The sequence below is a fragment of the Pyrus communis genome, chromosome 17, assembly GCF_041283825.1.
Source record: "Pyrus communis isolate YQ-2024b chromosome 17, ASM4128382v1, whole genome shotgun sequence".
Classification (NCBI taxonomy): Eukaryota; Viridiplantae; Streptophyta; class Magnoliopsida; order Rosales; family Rosaceae; genus Pyrus; species Pyrus communis.
In genome coordinates this window covers 26565434-26584895 of record NC_142581.1, presented here as the reverse complement: position 1 = coordinate 26584895, position 19462 = coordinate 26565434, and the positions used below count along the sequence as shown (strand labels likewise).

Here is a 19462-nt window from a genome sequence, read left to right as displayed (position 1 = left end):
TCTAGAAATGAGAATATATTATGAAAAATAACAATGAACTTGTGAAGCAGAGCAAAAGTAGGATTACCTGGATGCTAATGTAGAGGGTTTGGAGGGTGCCTTCCTTATAGTGGCCCGTGCGACTTTGTGAGGGTTAGAGATGGTATGTTGCTTGCTAGTTCGAAGTTGGCTTGTTGACCGGTTATTCAGAGGTGCATGAGTACTTTGTTACCTTGTGAATTATCTTCTCCTGTAAAATCATTGAATTACCTATCTGTTTTCTGAAAACTGAACTGAAATCCAATATGCAATACCTAAATATTTGTCATGGGAGTAAGAGGAGTAGTTTACCGATATTAGCGAGGTCTAGTTCTCTAGTCATCAGCCAAAATCGCCTTGTCGGAAAATTGGGCATTTGAACACATAAACAAAACCGCCAAAATTTGAAAAAAAAAGCCAAAATTTAAATAGAAGTTGTATCTGCAGACCAAACGCCACTCAAACACAAGTAAAAAAAATTCTTAAACAAAAGAGTCAAAAGGAAAAACAAAAATTGTATACACTTAACACAAAGGGCTACCAATGCTGCACATAAAAGCTCCAAAATTTTATGACCAGCGTTTCTTGAAAGCAAATATTGAATAAATTAGACAACCACATGCAAGATCGAAGCACACAGACATCACCCCCAAAATCAAAGAAAAAAATCCAAACTCAAAATCCACTTAGAAATCGAAAACCGCAGAAAAGAAATTAAATTAGGCACACTGAAAAAAAAACCCAAAACTCACCAGAAGACGCTTGATCACCCGAGGAGAAAAATGAATCTCGATGAAATCGAAAATGGCAAAAACTTGTATCCACCTAAGGCTTTCGAACCAAAGAAATTCGGAGGAGCAGAAGACTATTCCAGCAACAAAAACGGCGGCGGATGATTGCTGAGACAAAGAAGAAAATAATAGACAGCAAGAAAAGAGGCAGTGCGAGAAGGGAAGAAACCCAGGTTCGAAATGAAAAAAAAAGGGTGGACAAGGGTCGGGTTGGGCCTAAATTTGGAGGGACCGAACCGGGCCCATTTAAAAATCCATAGGGGCGGGACGAGTATAGGAATTTTGAGTTTTGGAGCTGAATCTAACCCAGCCGGTTTAAAACGGCCGATTTGGGGCGGGTCCACGGATCCATTTACTTTTTCTTTTCTCTTAATTTTTTTTTTTTTTTTTTTTTGTGGTCAAATTTTCCTCTGAAATGCAGTAAAGAAAACCTTGATGAAAAACAAATCTGGAAAGTTCTTTCTGCAATAATCTAGAAGGATAGGCTTGAGAATGCAAAACATCCAAATCCAATCCAAAATAACATCTCCGAGACATCCAATGCAAAGTCAAAATAAAAAAATAACATCCAAATCCAAAATAACCTAACAACAAAATTAGTGAATACTTATAGAACATTGTTGTAATCTATCCATGGTTCCTAACAGAGTGCAAGTTATACAATAATTGGTAATTAACATATAATAAAAGTTGTTTGGGTATGATACTTATAGAGATTTGAATTTGTGTTGGTTGATTTGGAACTCAGAAAAGTCTTCAAGTCCCACTCTCAGTGCTTCAACTTCTCTTTTTTACTCTGTTTGCTGCTGAGCCTGCAAGTGCAAAAACCTAGGTTCCAGACCCAGAGTACAAAATTATTGAAACCAAAGTAGAACATAATAAATCAAAATCCCTAAATCTAGAAAAAAAACCCTAATTCCTTAATTCCCTAAAGGCTAAAATTGAATACCTTGTGGCTTCGAAATAAACTGGTCAAAACTTAGGAGTGAGGAGACTCAGGACCATGAGGTGGAGGCCGAAGTTGAGAGGAGCAGATGGTGGTTGTCGGAGACTCAAAGTCGACTTTAGAGAAGCTGAGGAGGGAGCTCAGCTATTGTGATTCGAAAATGAGTCTGAGAATCGGGAGGGAGAAGAGTCAGTCTAGACTGTGGAAGGGAGAGATCGAGAAGGAGGAGATTGAGAATTGACAGATCTGAAAGGGAGGACTGAGGAGAGGAGAGTCTTCATGGCGATGTGATCATTGATCAAGTTAAAAGCGCCGTGGAATTAGTCGACAGGGGGAAAAACAACTTCCCACTGCAGAAAAAGAGAAAACATAACGACATGCACAGAGAAACCGAGAGTATTTCCGCCCTTTCACTATTGTTAAATAGTGCCGGGTTCAACTGGCTTTTAGTATATATAATGTGGTGAACTTAGTAAAGGTTTAAATTTTTATTTTTAATGGGCGTGTTGATAGAAATTGGGGTAATCATAAATGAGAAGTGGTGTTTAAATAGAAAAAAAATCATAGTGTAATAAGGATGCAATTATGTAATTGTATTTGTAAACATTCGCTTAATTAATTAAACCTCACGTGAATATGTGAATTTTCGTCTCTTAGTGAATTAAAATTGTGTGATGTTACAAGCTGGTCCATATACGGATATCATGCTCACCTGATCATCAATTTAATCTAGAATTCAAAAGTAAAATTTGAATTGTTATTTTTGTATCAACACAAAAATTTTAAAATGGTAAATTTGAACGTATAATTCTCCATAAAACTCGAAATTGACTGGATCGCCCCTGTTTTCTTTAATAGCTAAATATGTTGTGGTTGTGGAACGCCAAGTTTATTTAGTACTGTAAACTTTTGGCATCTTATTTGGTAATATGTAGAATAATTGAACCTTGACCTATCAGGCCTTAGGGACGTGGAGTTTGATTTAGTTTGTCTCTCGAACTGGTGGTGCTTTTTTTCTGGCTATATATACGTGTGAATAATTCTTGTGGAACAATACAACCGAAATGTCCCAGATGTGTGAAAGTGAAACTCCTGAAGATCAGGTGGTCGAAATCCTGTCCAGGTTGCCGCCCAAGTCTCTGATGAGATTCAAATGTATACGCAAGTCTTGGTGCACTATCATCAATAGTTCAAATTTTGTGGCCAAACACCTCAGCAATTCCATAGACAACAAACTCTCATCCTCTACTTGTATCCTTCTTAACCGTTGCCAGGTTCATGTTTTCCCGGATAGGAGTTGGAAACAAGACGTTTTCTGGTCCATGATTAATCTTTCCATTGATAGTGATAAGAATAACCTTCATCATGATGTTGAGGACCTAAATATACCCTTTCCAATGGATGATCAAGACAATGTAGAGCTTTACGGTTATTGCAATGGGATTGTTTGTGTAATAGTAGGGAAAAATGTTCTTTTATGCAATCCTGCAACGGGAGAATTCAGGCAACTTCCCGATTCATCCCTACTTCTACCCCTTCCCAAGGGAAGATTCGGACTGGAAACAGTCTTTAAGGGTATGGGATTTGGCTATGATTGCAAAGCTAAAGAATACAAGGTCGTGCGAATTATAGAAAATTGTGATTGTGAGTATTCAGATGGTGAAGAATCATATTATGAGCGTATTCTTCTTCCTCACACGGCTGAAGTATACACCATGACTGCTAACTCTTGGAAAGAGATCAAGATTGATGTATCAAGTGATACTGATCCATATTGCATTCCTTATTCCTGTTCAGTGTACTTGAAGGGATTTTGTTATTGGTTTGCAATGGATAACGGGGAGTACATATTTTCATTTGATTTAGGTGATGAGATATTTCATATGATAGAATTGCCTTCTAGGAAAGAATTTGGTTTTAAGTTTTATGGGATTTTTTTGTATAATGAATCCATCACTTCTTATTGCTCTCGTTACGAAGAGGATTGTAAATTATTTGAAATATGGGTAATGGACGACTATGACGGGGTTAAGAGTTCATGGACAAAATTGCTAACCGTTGGACCCCTTAAAGACATTGATTATCCATTGACACTTGGAAAATGTGACGAGGTTCTTTTGCTTGGCTCATATGGAAGAGCTGCCTCTTGTAATTATAGTACCGGAAATCTCAAGTATCTTCATATTCCCCCTATTATCAATTGGATGATAGATTATGTGAAAAGTATTGTTCCAATCAAGTGAATTGAGGGAAAAGTTCCTTTTTCTTCTATTTAATTTGTATGCATGATATAAAGCTTGAGTTTGCATCTTTTAATTTTGCCTTGTGGCCTTTGTACTATGTTTGTCATGGGCTGCCTTTAGTTTTTAGGCTTTCAACATTTTGTAATGTTATTCTATTTGACAATGTATAATAGCTATTTTTTAAAGTTAACTAATACTAACAAGTCCTTTATGTTTTCCTTTTTTTCCTTCAGAATTCCCTTCTTGAAAACCTGTTTTAATATAATCAAGTTAAATATTCTAGCGTACGTAGGAGTGCAAACATTTATGAGTAAAATCCGGGTTGTTAAAAAAAAAATTAGGCAACAAATAATATTTATAGCTTTTTAGCCCCTAACCATAGTTTGTAAAATACGGAATGGGTATAATATGTGAAAAATACGTACATGCATTAATCAATAACTTTGCTAAAACTTTACTTTTGAAAAATTGGGCCACTTATTTTAATTTTAATATTTATTTATTTAATTAATTCTTAAAAAATATTTGTTAACTGTATGTGTTGAATACCTGAATTTTATAGGTAGTATTTAAAGTTGTGTGACAATAATGTGTATTAAAAGTGAAAACTATGTATGTACATCCTTAACGAATTATTAAAACTTATATGAAAAATGAAAGTATTTTTAAAAATACATATGTACGCGTATAATATCAAATTTACTAACTATGCTGTAACCTCACATCAATAAAACAACAAAAATTATAAAAAGCTAGATTTGATGAATAGTATCATTTTGAGCGGCAATATATGACACACATATAAAGAATGAGTGTATCCACCATCTAGTATAACTGCACTAAGATGTGAGAATGCGAAGAAATGACCCACATGAAATTTTTAGCAATAGAATACTACTCCTACTCCTATATCTAATTGGTTTGTAGATCAAAATTCAACCCATAATAAATGGTTATTGCAAATGGCAATATCCTCGTTAAATTGTCAAGTGACTGATCATGACCACCTTTTTAAGGATATTTTTATCAAACAAACTCCTCCATTTAATGAGAATATTAACATATTTTTCATGAAGACATCATTGTACAGTTAAAAAGATAAGATAATTTTGCCAAATTCTTCTACTCTTACTCATCAAAATTATTCCAACATCTATGCTGGCTAGAAACTGCTAAATTAAATGCATATTTCCAACAAATAAAATGATTGACATGTATAAAAAAATAAAAACAAACTCATTAACCATTACATAAAATCTAAAAGTTCATAAGGACCTAATATATAATTATATGTACACAAGCACAAGTAGTGACTCACAATAAATTCAAGTTCAGCTGCCGGTATAGTTTTCAAATTCAAACACAATGGCAGCGGGCCCATAACATATTCAAGCAAGGATTTGCCTATAATAATATTCAAGCAAGAAATCTCAAATATTGATCGCATTCGTTAGAAGCTACTAAATGGAAAGAAAGAAACAAACAGAGATTAACACGCTAGTGGTTTACAACTTCATAAAACACACACAATTTACGAAAACCACAAAATTAATTTTGTATAGCAAAGAAGAGACATAAACCAGGTAGCTCCTTTGTGGACCAAAAGGCCGGCAACATCACATTGAAATAAATTCAAAAAAGCCCAAAACAATAAATTTAAGTATCCTTTTGTGACAAGTAAGGAGATCTAGACAAGGCACCCACTATTTGTTTGCTATAACCATCAACATGCAGAAGAATTCAATACTTTGACAAGGTCGTGCCCTTTCATGCAATGGGGCATCGACTTAGTCGGGACCCTTAAGAAGGCTCAAGGAAACAGGGAGTATGTGATAGTGGCAACAGACTACTCTTCAAAATGGATAGAGGCATAACCCTTGACAAGAATCACTGGCACTGTTGTCAAGTCTTTCGTCTGGAAGAACATTATCTGCCGATACAGCATCCCGCATACAATGCTCACTGACAGTGAGCTGCAGTTCACCAGTTACGAAGTAACATGTTTATACAAAGAATTGGGAATCCCTCACCTAACTTTCACTCCAAGATACGCGCAAGGTATTGGACATGCGGAAGCTTCGAACAAACCATATTGCAACGCTTGAAGAAAGGCTTGAAAAGAAAAGTAAGTGGCTAGAAGAGCTACCTGGAGTCTTATGGACATACCACACAACAATTTGGAAAGCTATAGGGGAAACACCGTTTGCTATGGCTTACGGAACATAAGCCGTCATAACAACGGACCACCTTAGAAAACGTAGGAATCCTCAAATCACCTCGACTTAGGAGCTGCTTACCAGCAGCAAATCACCTCGACTTATGGGCAGCGCCAAGAATGCTCCTAAGTTTGATCAGCTGCTTACCAGCAGCAAATCCGACCATACTACAAAAAAGGCGTCAAGCTTAGGAGCCTGCAAGTTGGAGATCTGGTCCTAAGAAAAGTCTTCAAAAATACCAAGATCCCAGGAGAAGGCAAACTTAGGCCAAACTGGTAAATACCATATAAGATCTCCGGAAATGAGGCAAATAAACCACCATCTGAAGCGCATGGATGGAACCTCAATCACCAAGAAGTGGAACATCGCCAAACTCAAGCGATACCACCTTTAGAAACACCATTTGAACTACACGCGGTTTGATTTCCTTCCTGGAATTTGTAGGCAGTCCATTTCAAACTCGATTGCAACGCCGCCATTATATTTAGGCAATTCTTCTCGGATTCAATCAACGACCAAGCCCTAAAAGAACTTTTGCCTAAGATTCACTAGGGACGGGCACACAATTCGGGCTAGTGCAAAAACCTTCCCTTAGGCACCATGTTGAAGGTATTGAAATCCTTGATCCAAGAACTGCGGCAAGGTAAAACAAATTGTTTTGTTTTTTCACGGAATTATTTTAGGTACAACTCAAAGTTTTCCTATCTTTCATTCGATAAATGCGGTTGACAAGTACAGAGCAAAAGATTGTTCATAGGTTCAATGTTAATTCTTGATACCAGAGTAAGGTGGTACTCTGCCAGTGAGAACCCATTATGGGTATTGATTTTGGGAGGTAATGTTCTTCCGAATTAACATTACTACTCGGATTGGGGGTAGGGGGGGCTTTGGAGCTCGTCCTAGGCCCACAAACTTACTCGTATCCTGCTTTGTTACTTGTTTTCTCTAAAAGTTCATTTACTTTGAAATTTATTAGATTAAGATTTTTTTCTGAGCCCAGTTACTTTAAGATTTTATGCAAGCTGATAGGATTTTTAGTACCTGCTCAAATAGGGTTAAAATCACTAAAAATACTTGCAAGAATAGAAGGTAATTGTAGTATATTTGCTCATGCGAGGTCATTGTCCCCAAGGATTGTTTGACTAATTTGTAATTAAATCAACTCTTAATTAACTATTAAAACAGATTTTTATCAATGATTTGAGATTTGTGAATTTGAAAAGATTAAATTAACAATAAAAAAAAATGACAATTTGGAAATAATGGCAACAAGGAAGAAAAACGTTTTTAAAATTAACAATTTAGAGAAATCTAGGGTTCAGCTGTCACCGTCACATTTCTATGCAATTCTATCAATTACTTATGAATTTCCACATACATGCTTTGAAGGTTAGGTTTTCCTAATGCATTTTTTCTTGTGATGTTCAAGCGAAAACGTATATCTAACATGCAATTTGTCTGTGATGTTCAGATCAAATATAAACATGCAAGACTCAATAAATTTCGTGAAAACCCTCTGAAAAACCATGCAACCCTTAAGAACGTGATGTTCACTTTAAGTGAACTTACAAGTACAAATCACAAGAAGCACTCCTGAATTTCAGGGTGATGTTCCAACAGAAATTGCATCAAATTACTTGTCTAAATATCTTAATGGTGATCAATCATTAAAATATATAGATAGTTTTAATCGCAGTGATTAATAATTCAAAGCAAGCATGCATCCATTCATAAGCAAATTAATAAAATCACATATTCATACTAAGGCTTATGGCCTAACCCTAGCAAAGTAATTAGTTACACATACTCATAATAAAAATCAAAGAAAATATTATTAAGAAGAAAATAAATGAAAACACCTTAAAATAGAAAATCTCCAAGAATCTTAGCAAAGTTATTTGTCTTTGAAGTTGAATAATGATAAGTGTCCCTAGACTAGAACCGGCCAAACCTTTTTAATATCCCCCTAAAGCCAGCGCACAAACCCTAACAACAAAGTGTTTTATTCCCACTAAGAAACTAAATAATAATAAAATAAAATAGAAAATAAAGTCCTAATTAAACTAGGAGAATCTGCCAAGTACTTGTCCAGCCATGTTTTAGCCTCAGATATCCTCCAAATCTGGCCCATAATAGATTGTTTTGAAAATCAGGATGTTTTGAACACATCTCCAGAAGGCCATGAACCCATCCGAGGTCACCTTGGGCTCCAAAAACGCAATTCAAGCCAAAAACGTCACTATTCCAACACCGTGCACTGCTCCTTTATTTCATTGCTAGAAAATCGCCGCTTTGTGGAAAAATCTGATATTTTGATACGATCAAGCCAAGTGACTCACCAACATCCTCCAACTAGAATTACTCCAAAATTCTTCCATTTGGTCCTATTTTGCTCCAGAGGAAGTCGAAAGTCCTATATCAAAAATACAATTCAAAGTATCAAAATTCTTCCAAAATATTAACCAAAATGTAATAAGAATAGGGTTAAATATATAACGTAAAATCTACTCATCACAAACACATGTTTATTATCAAAGTCCCAAGAGAAGGGCACGACAAAGTACAACAGCTTGGGGTAGACAAGTTCTCACTCCTGACGTAAAAAACTTACCTACAAAGTCTATGGAGCAAATTTTGTTGGGATCATCAACTCTGCGGAAAATCAGTCATCATCCTCATACACTCCCAAATGTGTGGAAGAAAGCAGTGACGAGTGACCCCCTGAAGAATCTCAATACTTTGCTAAGATTGAACCCGTATGCAAATACTGCGAGGAGGGTACTAGATGAGAATGAATGTTATGGAACAAATCATGAGAAATAAGGGATGCTACTATAGGATTATGGCTTAACTAATCTTGTTTGGCATAGGTAGTTAGGAAAGACATGGTTTTTTGGTTTTAATATCCTGAATGTTGAAGGATCGAAGAAGGAATTGGGCTTAGAGAGGAGATTAGGGAATGAAAGAAGAGGCTTTATGGTGTTGGCAGGAGAAAAGAAGGTCCAACAAAACCCCATCCTAAAGGGTGCTATTTAAAGGTAAAGTGCTAGAGGATTCGGCCGTTGAATACTAAAATACTTTGCCTCGAGATTAGTAGATGTGGATCAAAGATAATCAAGAAATGAATGGCCACATCTTGCAAAATGTGCCCATACGATACGCATAATCATTACGATCTTCATGGCACATTACTTGAGACTACACATCTGAATTTGAAATGACTTTGTTACTCCACAAGGAGTCAGATCACTACACGAAGAAATAAGACTAATGGTACATAGTCCAACTCACTTCGAAAGGCATGGTCTTTGATAACTATCCATCCTCAAAGTGAATAGGTTGCCTTTCCAATGCATAGTTAGGAGCAACTGTGGGACCATGATTTTTCAAGGCCAGTGTAAGGCTGATCTGAATACTGTACCTCAGAAGTCTACTCATGGACTCACTAGCTTCAAGCAGAGTTGGATGAGACGGAAGAGCGGTGCCAACATCATCCTGCTCTAGGACAATAGGCAAAGTCCAAGTGACTCCATTGGAAGACCATGTTTGTCCCATAAGACGCATGATATGATCTGAAAATGGACTCAATCAGATCCTTATAAGTCTTGGGGTTCCTAAAATCACAATAAGTAATCACAACTCCTAAGAGGGTGCAATATTTACTTCTAGATATCCTTTAGGATTCTCCTGGCTTAGAATGAGAATTCTATCATAAAAAGGTCTCTCTCCTAATGGAATTCTAGGGTTCATTTCCAATAATGCAATACTGTACCTCAGAATTCTAGGGTTCATCTCTGGTAACGTAATTTTAACACTTTAGTTCTCTTACCCACTGCTTGTGTCCAAAATTGCTTACTAACTTGATCTTCGAAGAGCTTTTGGCGAGCACACACCCGCCTCCGCTCTTAGGCTTGCTTATGGTTGTTTTTCGTTTTACAGGTTGTTTGAGCTTTTCCTCCACCATCCGTTGTGGTGAGAAAATTTGATTCCAACATTTACCTTCAAGATAGTGAATTTGATGTTGGTAATATAGATGATCCACTCACCTACCCTCATGCCATGGAAAGTTTTTAAAAAGGTTTATAGCATAATGCATTGAAAGAGGAGTTAGATTCGATGTTTAGGAATGCAATTTGGACATTAGTGGAATCAAACCTATAGTATAAAAGTGGGTATACAAAACTAAAAGAGATGAACAAGGGAAGACAAAAAGATACAAAGAAAGGTTAGTTGCAAAAGGGTTTACTCAAAGAGAAGGAGTTGATTACGATGAAACCTTTTCTTCTGCTCCTTCAATGGATTCTATGAGAACAATCATGGCACTAGTAGCACATTATGATCTGGAATTACTCCAAATAGATGTGAAAGCTACTTCTTAATGAAGATTTAAGAAAACATTTACATGAAGCAATCGACTGGGTTTATTCGAAAGGGGAAGGAAAATACGGTCTGCAAACTTAACAAGTCAATCTATAGCTTAAAGCAAGTTTTAAGACAGTGGTTCTTAAAATTTGATGTTGTTACCCAGCAAAGGTTTTGTGGAGAACAAATTGGATGATTGCATCCACTTCAAGTTATGTGGATCAAATTTCATATTCTTGGTATTATATGTTGGTTATATTTTACTTGCCAGTTCTAATATGAAGCTGCTCAAGGATACCAAAGCCATGCTCAGTCATAAGTTTAAGATGAAGGATCTTGGAGACGCACTTTATGTACTTGTTATAGAAATTATGCGTGACAGCCAGAGGGGACTTCTTGGTTTATTGCAAAAGGGTTACATATAGAAGGTGCTTATGAGATTCAATATGGAGAATTGAACCAAAGATGAAGTACCGATCAATAAAGGTGACAATTTCTCGAAAGCTTAATGTCCTAAAACTAAATTAGGATTGGAGAAAATGCAAACTAAGCTTTATGCTTCATTAGCTAGAAGTTTGATGTACATAACAATTTGTACAAGACCTGACATTGCTTTCATAGTAGGGATGTCAGGAAGGTTTCAAGCAAATCTAAAAGAAGCACATTGGGTAGCTGCAAAGAAGGTCCTAAGGTATTCACAAAGAACTAAGAATTATATGTTGGTTTATGGCAGAGAAGATGTAGAAATTGTTGGCCCCACATATTATGATTTATGTAGTCTCTTGGAAAAGTGCAAAGAAGACCATCATAGTCACATCTATGATGGAGGCAGAGTTTGTGGCTTGCTTTGAAGGAATAAAGTATGCCGTGTTGTTAAGAAATTTTGTGGTTGACTTGAAAATCGTTGATTCCATACAAAGGCCTCTTAATATTGTTATCAGCTAGAATATAGTTTGTTTTCAAACTGAGATCAACTCTTAAATGTGGAGATCTATTGTTTTGAAGGAGAAGGTTGTAAACATGAATATTCCTGCGATGAATGAAACAAGAACACGTGTACAAAATAATATTTTGTATTGATTTTAGGGTTACAATCTCTTTTACAATTTGATCCTCTGATTCTATCTTCGTAATGTGTAAATTTGTTGATAGGTTGTTGATCCAAAGAGCCGTCGGGACTTGGTCTAAGGATCAACAGTTATGCAGATTTGTTGATGTTGTTGATCCAAAGGGCCGTCGGGGCTTGATCTTAGGATGAACAGATCTTCAAGGCCTTCGAGGCTTGGTCTTGATGAATAGTTGATGAAGGGATCTTCAAGGGCTTTTGGGCTTAACCTTGAAGAATGGATGTGTAGATTTGTTGATGTTGTTGATCCAAAGGGTCGTCGGGGCTTGATCTAAGGATGAACGGATGATGAATGATGAACACTTTCTTCAAGGGCCGTTGGGGCTTGATCTTGAATTGGTGGAAGTTCTTCAAGGGTCGTCGGGGGTTGATCTTGAAGGAGGATTTGATGAAGAACGAAGAGGGCTTTCTTGATCCTTCGGGATTTGCTTGAGCGTTTTAGAGTTTAAAGGCTTCAAGGTTTTGGTGTGATGTGAATTGGTCCCTTAATCCTTTGATGGAGAAGCCTATTTATAGACTTTGAGAATGAACCACCACTATCCTTTTTTTTGGTGAAGTGGATGATGTAGGTGAAATGAGTGGAAGTTTTAGGTAAAGCAAGTGTATGATGTAGGTGAAATGAATGGAAGTTGTAGGTGAAGTAAGTGTATGATGTAGGTGAAATGAATGAAGGTTGTAATTTTAATGCATTGGTCAACATTTATTTCACCGAAATTTTGATGTCTACAAATGCCCCCACTTCAAGGCGCGTTGTATACATGTGCTTGTCACGTGTAGAAGATGCGTTTTGAAGTCCCTTAATGTAGACGTCGATCCAAGGGCCGTCAAGGCTTGATCTTGAATTGGGTTGGAAATTTGTTCAAGGGCTTTCGGGGCTTAATCTTGAATTCGGCTGGAAGATTTTCTGGTTTCGTCCAATTGTTGATTTTCCACAGGCTTATTCTTGAACTAGGCTAGGGGGTTTTTTCTGCTAAACTTGCACCAAATGTCTGAATTTACTTCTGTTATGTGGAGCTGAGTTTCATTCAAAGGTAGTGGACATTTGATTTTGAATCGGACTTGTGATTTCTTCAAGGGCCATCAAGGATTCTCGAGCTCTTCGATTACAGTAACTATGTTGAGCTTGGATTTGACTTAGACTCCTTCATCTGGATTATGCGGTTTTGCAGAGAAGGGCATTGTGCTATAGTGATTTGTTACAACTCATCATGTTGCATTCTTCTCTGCTTGTTTCTTTTGCATAGTAGAAGTGGTGCGCAACCTTTTGCATTTAAATGGTCCTTCAGAGCATCACTTCTTGGCGACTCATCCATGCTTGGCAACTTCAGTGTAAAGAGCCAACATCATATCAATTGTCCTTAGAGTATTCGCTGAGGAAATTCGAGACCCACCAACAGTTGAAGACGAGCATTCAAAGGCAATGTTAGGTAAGCAACCAAGAAAAGGTTTTGGACAATCAGTTCCAGATCGGAAGTTTAATTTCAAGTTCTAACTGGTTGCTTTCTTTCTCCTTGTCTTGCAGGAAAAAGCAAGGGCAAAGGAAAAGACAGGGAAAAAGCATGATATGAGACACCTTTGCTTTCGACCCTAATGATATGAGATAATTTTGCTTTTGAAGAATTAGTGGATGAATCAGCACATGTATTTGTTATGCTTGTCTCCACATGCTTTGATGTGTCATTTTTGCTCGCCTTATCTGTTCCCCAGACATCTGGTATCTTATCTGGAAGTACATCAGTAGTTGAAGATGAGTACTCGAGAGTGATGCTAGGTAAGTAATCAGGGAAGGGATTCTAGGCAGTGGGTTCTTGACGGGAAGCTTGATTCCAAGTGTCGATTGATCGCTCTCTTTCTCCTTGTCTTGCAAGGAAAAACAAGAACAAAGAAAATGGCAGGGAAAAGGCATGCTATGAGATACTCTTGTTTTCGACCTTGATGATATGAGATACGTTACTTTGGTGTGACCTGGTTGAAGAGGTGTTTTTAGGGGGGAAGAAAACTGAGTATGTTAAGAGGTTTGATTACATATGCATTCTTGGAAAGGAAGAAGAGTCTGATATTTTAGAAGTGTGTCTTGCCATGAAGGATGAAGGTCGACATATATAGGGATTTTCCAATAGCAGGTAGTGGTGCGGGTGTGGCCTTGTCAGTAACGCTTGTCGGCAAAAGTGTGGTAATTAGAATAATGAACTTCATGCGTTTTCAAATTTGTTAGAGATCTTTGACAAAGTTGCACGTGTTATCCGACAAGCTGAGGTCACGTCTGAAAAATCTTAACGGATTTTATGCAGCAAAATCCAGCTTTTGAAACCCAGAGAGTAGTGTCTCTTCGATTTTTGAATTGGTAGCTGTGTTGCCTTTCCTTTTATAGAGGTATCGATCACATCCAACATGCACACTTTGAAGATTGCTCGCTCGTGAAAATTGTCTCTAGTGTATTTCTGAGATTTTACTCCATCCAACCTTTTTCTTTTACCATTTTGTTTTTTTTTGAAAATGGCATACCCTTCTAACATTTGCTTAGATTTGAGTCTCGAGAGGGATACAGGCGCACCGTGTCAGGGTAATATATGGCGCCCATCCTTCTTATCTTCGAATGGCCCTCTTACAGTTGAAGACTCCATGATGGAGGACGCAACAACGGCTACGGTAGTAGCTAAGAACCTCCTTACTCCTAGAGATAATAGGTTGTTTTCAAGATGGTTCGATGAGTTGGCTATCTAAGACTCCTGGCTTTTAGTGTTCAGTGCACGGGCTCTATGTCAAATATAGGCCAACGTCTACTTGCTCAAACTCACCACGTTGAATCATTGACGGCCGAGGTGGTAAATCTTAAACAAGTGATCAGACAACTCAAGCCCGAGAATAGAGATTGACACATGCTTGCAAATAATTATTCGACGAGCATGAAGAGGAAGCTTGATCAGCTGCAGGACTCTGAATGTCAGATTCAAAGTGACCTTCAGAGGTTTGTGGCTGTGCTCCAGAGGCACTTTTTGCCTTCATCATCTGGAGCTCCACCAAATATTGAGGCTCCGAATAATCAACCTCTGGTGCCTCTTTTCCCTGGAGTTCTGCCGAGTATTGTGGCGGCACATGAGCAACCTTTGTTAAGGCTTCCCCTTCTTTCCCTTTTTTTTTTTTTGTTTTTTATTTTTATTTTTATTTATTTTTTTTTTTTGGTTTTTATTTTTTTTGTTTTTTTTACATATTTGTAATTTCTAGATATATCAATTGACGGGCATTATTTCATTCAGTGTATTGTGCTAAATACCATTGAGCATATATTTCACTAAGATGTGGTACTTCCCTTTTTTTTTTTTTTTTTTTATTGTATTTTCAAAATGATGCTGTGCACTATCCCATAACCTTTCTCTCTCTCTCCCCCCATTTTTTGTTTCTCTCTTTCAATGATTTTGTTGCCACCATTCCTTTTTTTTTTTTTTTTGACTTGCTAATAGTAGCATCCACCATTCCATAACCTTTATTTTTATTTTTATTTTTTTTTTGTCATGGTGTCGTCCACCAAGATTCCACTATTTTTTTTTATATATATTTTGTTTAACTTGGTGCCTAAGCCACCACCGACGCACCCTTAATTTTTTTTTAATACATACATAATATATGTATATACATATATACATAATATATGTATATACATATATATATATATATATATATATATATATATATATATATATATATAGGGCTGGAATGAGAGTTTTCAAAGAAGGATGAAGACGGATGGAGAGCTAGAGTCGAGTTTGGAGCCGAGAGTTTGTTGCTTGCTGCAGTGCGTTATTTTTTACCGTGTGGTGCTATGCAAAAGACTACAGTAGGGTTTCGTTGTGTAGTGCCTTTTGGTCATAGTTTTCCCTCGGTAGTGACGTTACCGTGTTTTGCCAATGTTCGCTGTTGCATGAGGGCTGTATAAGGGTTGTTGCACTGCCGTTGTTGTTTGCCTGCGAAGATAAGGACACACCGTTGCCTAAAGATGTTCCGCTTTGACGATAAGTTGTTATGTTATAGTGCAGACAAGTTGCGATGCCGTTGTGAAGACAAGCTCTGATGCTGACAAGTTTTGACGCTACTCTATGTGTGCTTTGTTCAGCAATAATTTAAAACTCCACGCTTCTTGACAAATGTGTGGCAGCCACTATGGTTATTGTTCTCACGGTGGAGAACTTGGTCTGTGGCCACCTTATTTTACGCAGTCGATGAGAAAATGGAGAATGCTGCGTTGTCGAGTTAGTGGACAAGAGGTGAATTATGAGGGGAGCAAGTGCCTTGAGGTTCTTCTGGAGTACCACTGGAGTCGATTGCTCAGCAATGAATGGTTCCAACTATTTCTTCCCTTCTTGGTATGGACGGAGAGCATGGATGGAAAGCACCGCTTCGGGGAAAGTGAAGCTGCTCGAGCTTCTCATTTTGATTTGGCCATGAATCAACTCGGCCAGAAGGTTCTGAACTACTGTTGGTGTCTTGGGTAATATGATATTCGCAAATCTCCCATACTCATTGCTAACAGTAGTATTTGAACTTGCAAACTGCGGCTGTTGTAACTACAAATTATTAGAAGAAGAATATTGAGCAAGCATTGTTGTAACTGCAAACTACGGCTATTCACATGGCTCTCAGTTCCTTGATCATGCGCAGGAAAAAAAACATTAGTCAACATAGGCAGCTTTAAATAATTTGTTGGACCATGGTGCAGTTGAATACGGTTAAGGTAGCTCTCAAGTGGGTGGCGGATCACAGGGCGGAGATGGAGTTGTGTCTTGGATGCCTCTGGACTATCTTCTGCTGCTGTGCTTGCCTTTGCATCACGAGTTGTTGCCACAAAGAAAAGCGTGAAGACAAGCAACCCTGTCAAAGCAAGAAGAGTAATCATGCCAACAGGGACGACTAACAATGTACGAAGAGGACTTTTCCTCCGAGTCCAGAGAAAAACGTTTCACCTACTATTTTTGGAAACTTCGTGAAGTAACAGACCGTTCTTGGTTAGAGGGGTTTTGACCCGTTGAACCAACGAAGCAGCAGCACCGGCACTGGTGGAGTAAGGGAAAAAATTGGCTGACACTATCGTGAGCTGAGAAACAAGGAAGAGGGAAGTTGGATGCTTGAGATGGCAATCCACTGTAACAGCCATTGTTGTTGAAATCTCCGGCACAATCCACAAGCTGCTGTTTGGAATGGGAGATTTTGCTTTCTAAATGCCTGCATATACACTGCATCGAGAGCAAAGCAATTCCACAATTTCTCTGAAGACTATGTCCACACTCTCTTGGGACTCATTAATCAGATGGTGCCACAAGCCTTCATGGGTTCTGATCGTCTTATCCTTGCTCGACTCACACCTGTACAACCCTTCCATGCATGCCAGGTCGCAAATGACGTCGCTGTTGTGAACTATCAGCACCAACACCTACACCTTCTCGCCCACATCTCCTTGCACACTTTCAGTAGCTCAAAAGCAGTCTATGCACGAGGCGATTCAAATTGGTATAGGTGAGAGCTCGATGTCGAGTTCGGCAGATGTTGTAGATTTTGGCTCTAGCCACTGGCTTTAGAGAGCAAATCAGATGGGTAGTTCTGATGGGATTGTATTGTCGATGATGAGGCCTGGGCGGCAACTACGGCTGGTGAATGTATAGTGGTCTTGAAGATTTTCGATTTGAAGTTGAGAAGGAAAGCCATGGATGCCATCGATTGATGAGAGAGAGAAAAGAGAGTAAAGCAGGAGAGAAGAAGATGGGATGCGAAGATGGCATAGAGATCGGGCCTAGGCCTGGTGTTGAAAGATGGCAGCGCCGCAGATGGGTTTGACGATCTTCACCGTGGGTAGGAGTGGCTTTCACATTGGGCCTTTAGGAATTGTATATCCTCTAATTGTTGACTCTGGAGTCCATTCACACACACACACATATATATATTTGGTTTTTTTTTTTTTTTTGTACAAAGAAATTGTAATAACATCAGACTTTTAATAAAAATTATATTCTTTATTTTGATGTGGCTGAACTCGAAATTGAATGTTCGAGCTGCCTACGTACCCTTTCAAAGAAGAGATTAAGTCATAATGTAGTTCAAATAAATATATATATATATATATATATATATTTGTTTTGGCATTTTTTTTTTTGTGCCATACACAATTTATGCTCTTGCGGGCCAGGAGCGTGGTGCATTTGTTTTAGGGGTAATAGCGCTTCAAGAATCTACCATTGATGGGGCCAATCTTCAATCTATTTTCCACCATGATTAAGTAAGGGTCGTTGGTGTAGACCTCTTGTATTACGTATGGTCCATCCCACTTTGATGTAAACTTGCGTTTTGTCTTGTGAGTTGTGATGATGGGCCTTCATAATGCCAAGACAAGATCTCCAATTTGGAAAGACCTTGGGCGGACTTTCTGGTTGAATGTTTTGGATAGTTGTGCTTGGTAGCATTCCAAGTGTTGTTGAGCTTCGAGCCTTCTTTCGTCAAGTGCTTCCAACTCTTGAAGTCGTAGCTTTGCATTTTGCTATTCAGTCAAGCCTTCTTGTATAGCTATCCTTAGTGAGGGGATTTGACTTTCGAGCGACAGAACAGTTTCCACGCCATATACGAGAGAATAAGGTGTAGCTTGGGTGAGAGTCCTATGTGTAGTCCTATATGCCCAAAGTGCTTCACTTATTCTTTCATGCCAGTCTCTCTTTGTTCGACCGATTACCTTCTTTAGAAGGTTGCACAACGTCTTGTTGAATGCTTCTGCAAGACCGTTGGTTAGAGCATTGATACATGGAAGACTTGTGCTGCATGAACCTATATTTCTCACAAACCTCATCCACGAGTCGGTTGGAGAACTATTTTCTGTTGTTAGTGATAATGTAGCAAAGCACACCATATCTGTGGATGATATGCTCCTTGATGAAACGAACGACAATTTCCTTCTTGACTTCCCTTAGGGGTATGGCTTCAGCCCACTTGGAGAAGTAATCTGTTGCAGCTAGGATGTAATCTTCTCCTGCAGATGACTTTAGCGTAATTGGTTCTACGACATCTAATCCTTGTACGTCAAATGACCATGAAGCAACTATAAGGTGTAATGGTTCAAGCGGTTGATGTATGAAGTTGGCATGGAATTGGCAAGCTTGGCACTTTTTGGCGTGTTCCAGGCAGTCCTTCACCATGCTTAGCTAGTAGTAACCCATTATTTTGAGCTGAAAATGTAGCTTTAGTCTAGACTAATGTGCTCCGTACATAACTGAGTGTGTTTCTTCTATAGCTTGATTGGCTTTTTCCTCACCTAGGTATCTTAGGAGCACTAATTCAAAAGAGCGTCGGTATAGTGTTCCTTTGTAGTAAAGGAAGCGAGGTGCTCGTCGACATATTTTGGAGCGGTGTTGAGGATCATCTGGAAGTTTTCCATGCTCCAAGTAGTTGATCAACGACTGTCTCTACTCTTCAGCGTCGACTGAAGTACTGAGATGACATTTGTATTATCCAATAGTATATCAGTAACAAGTAGGAACACCTATATTTGGCAAATTGACATGTCTGCAGCTTCATCTTTTCCTAATGTCATACTCGAGGCCAGATTAGCGAGAGCATCTACCATTTGATTTTCCTTTCTTAGTACATGTTCTAGTGTCACGGCCTTAAACTTTTGTAGCCGTTGAGTTGCTAGTTGGAAGTATGGGACAAAATCATCTTTCCTCACCTCATATTCAGTTAAGAGTTGATTGATTATGAGCTCGGAGTCGCCATATACCTCAAGA

General features: G+C 38.2%; 1 protein-coding gene across 1 annotated transcript; it reads left to right on the top strand.

Moving 5' to 3' along the window:
- Positions 1–2696: 2696 nt before the first annotated feature.
- LOC137707878 (putative F-box protein At3g17490) lies at positions 2697–4219 on the top strand. Its single transcript, XM_068446810.2, has one exon. It carries the CDS (start codon positions 2820–2822, stop codon positions 3996–3998), a length of 1179 nt encoding a protein of 392 aa, XP_068302911.2. The 5' UTR covers positions 2697–2819; the 3' UTR covers positions 3999–4219.
- The last annotated feature ends 15243 nt before the right edge of the window (positions 4220–19462 follow it).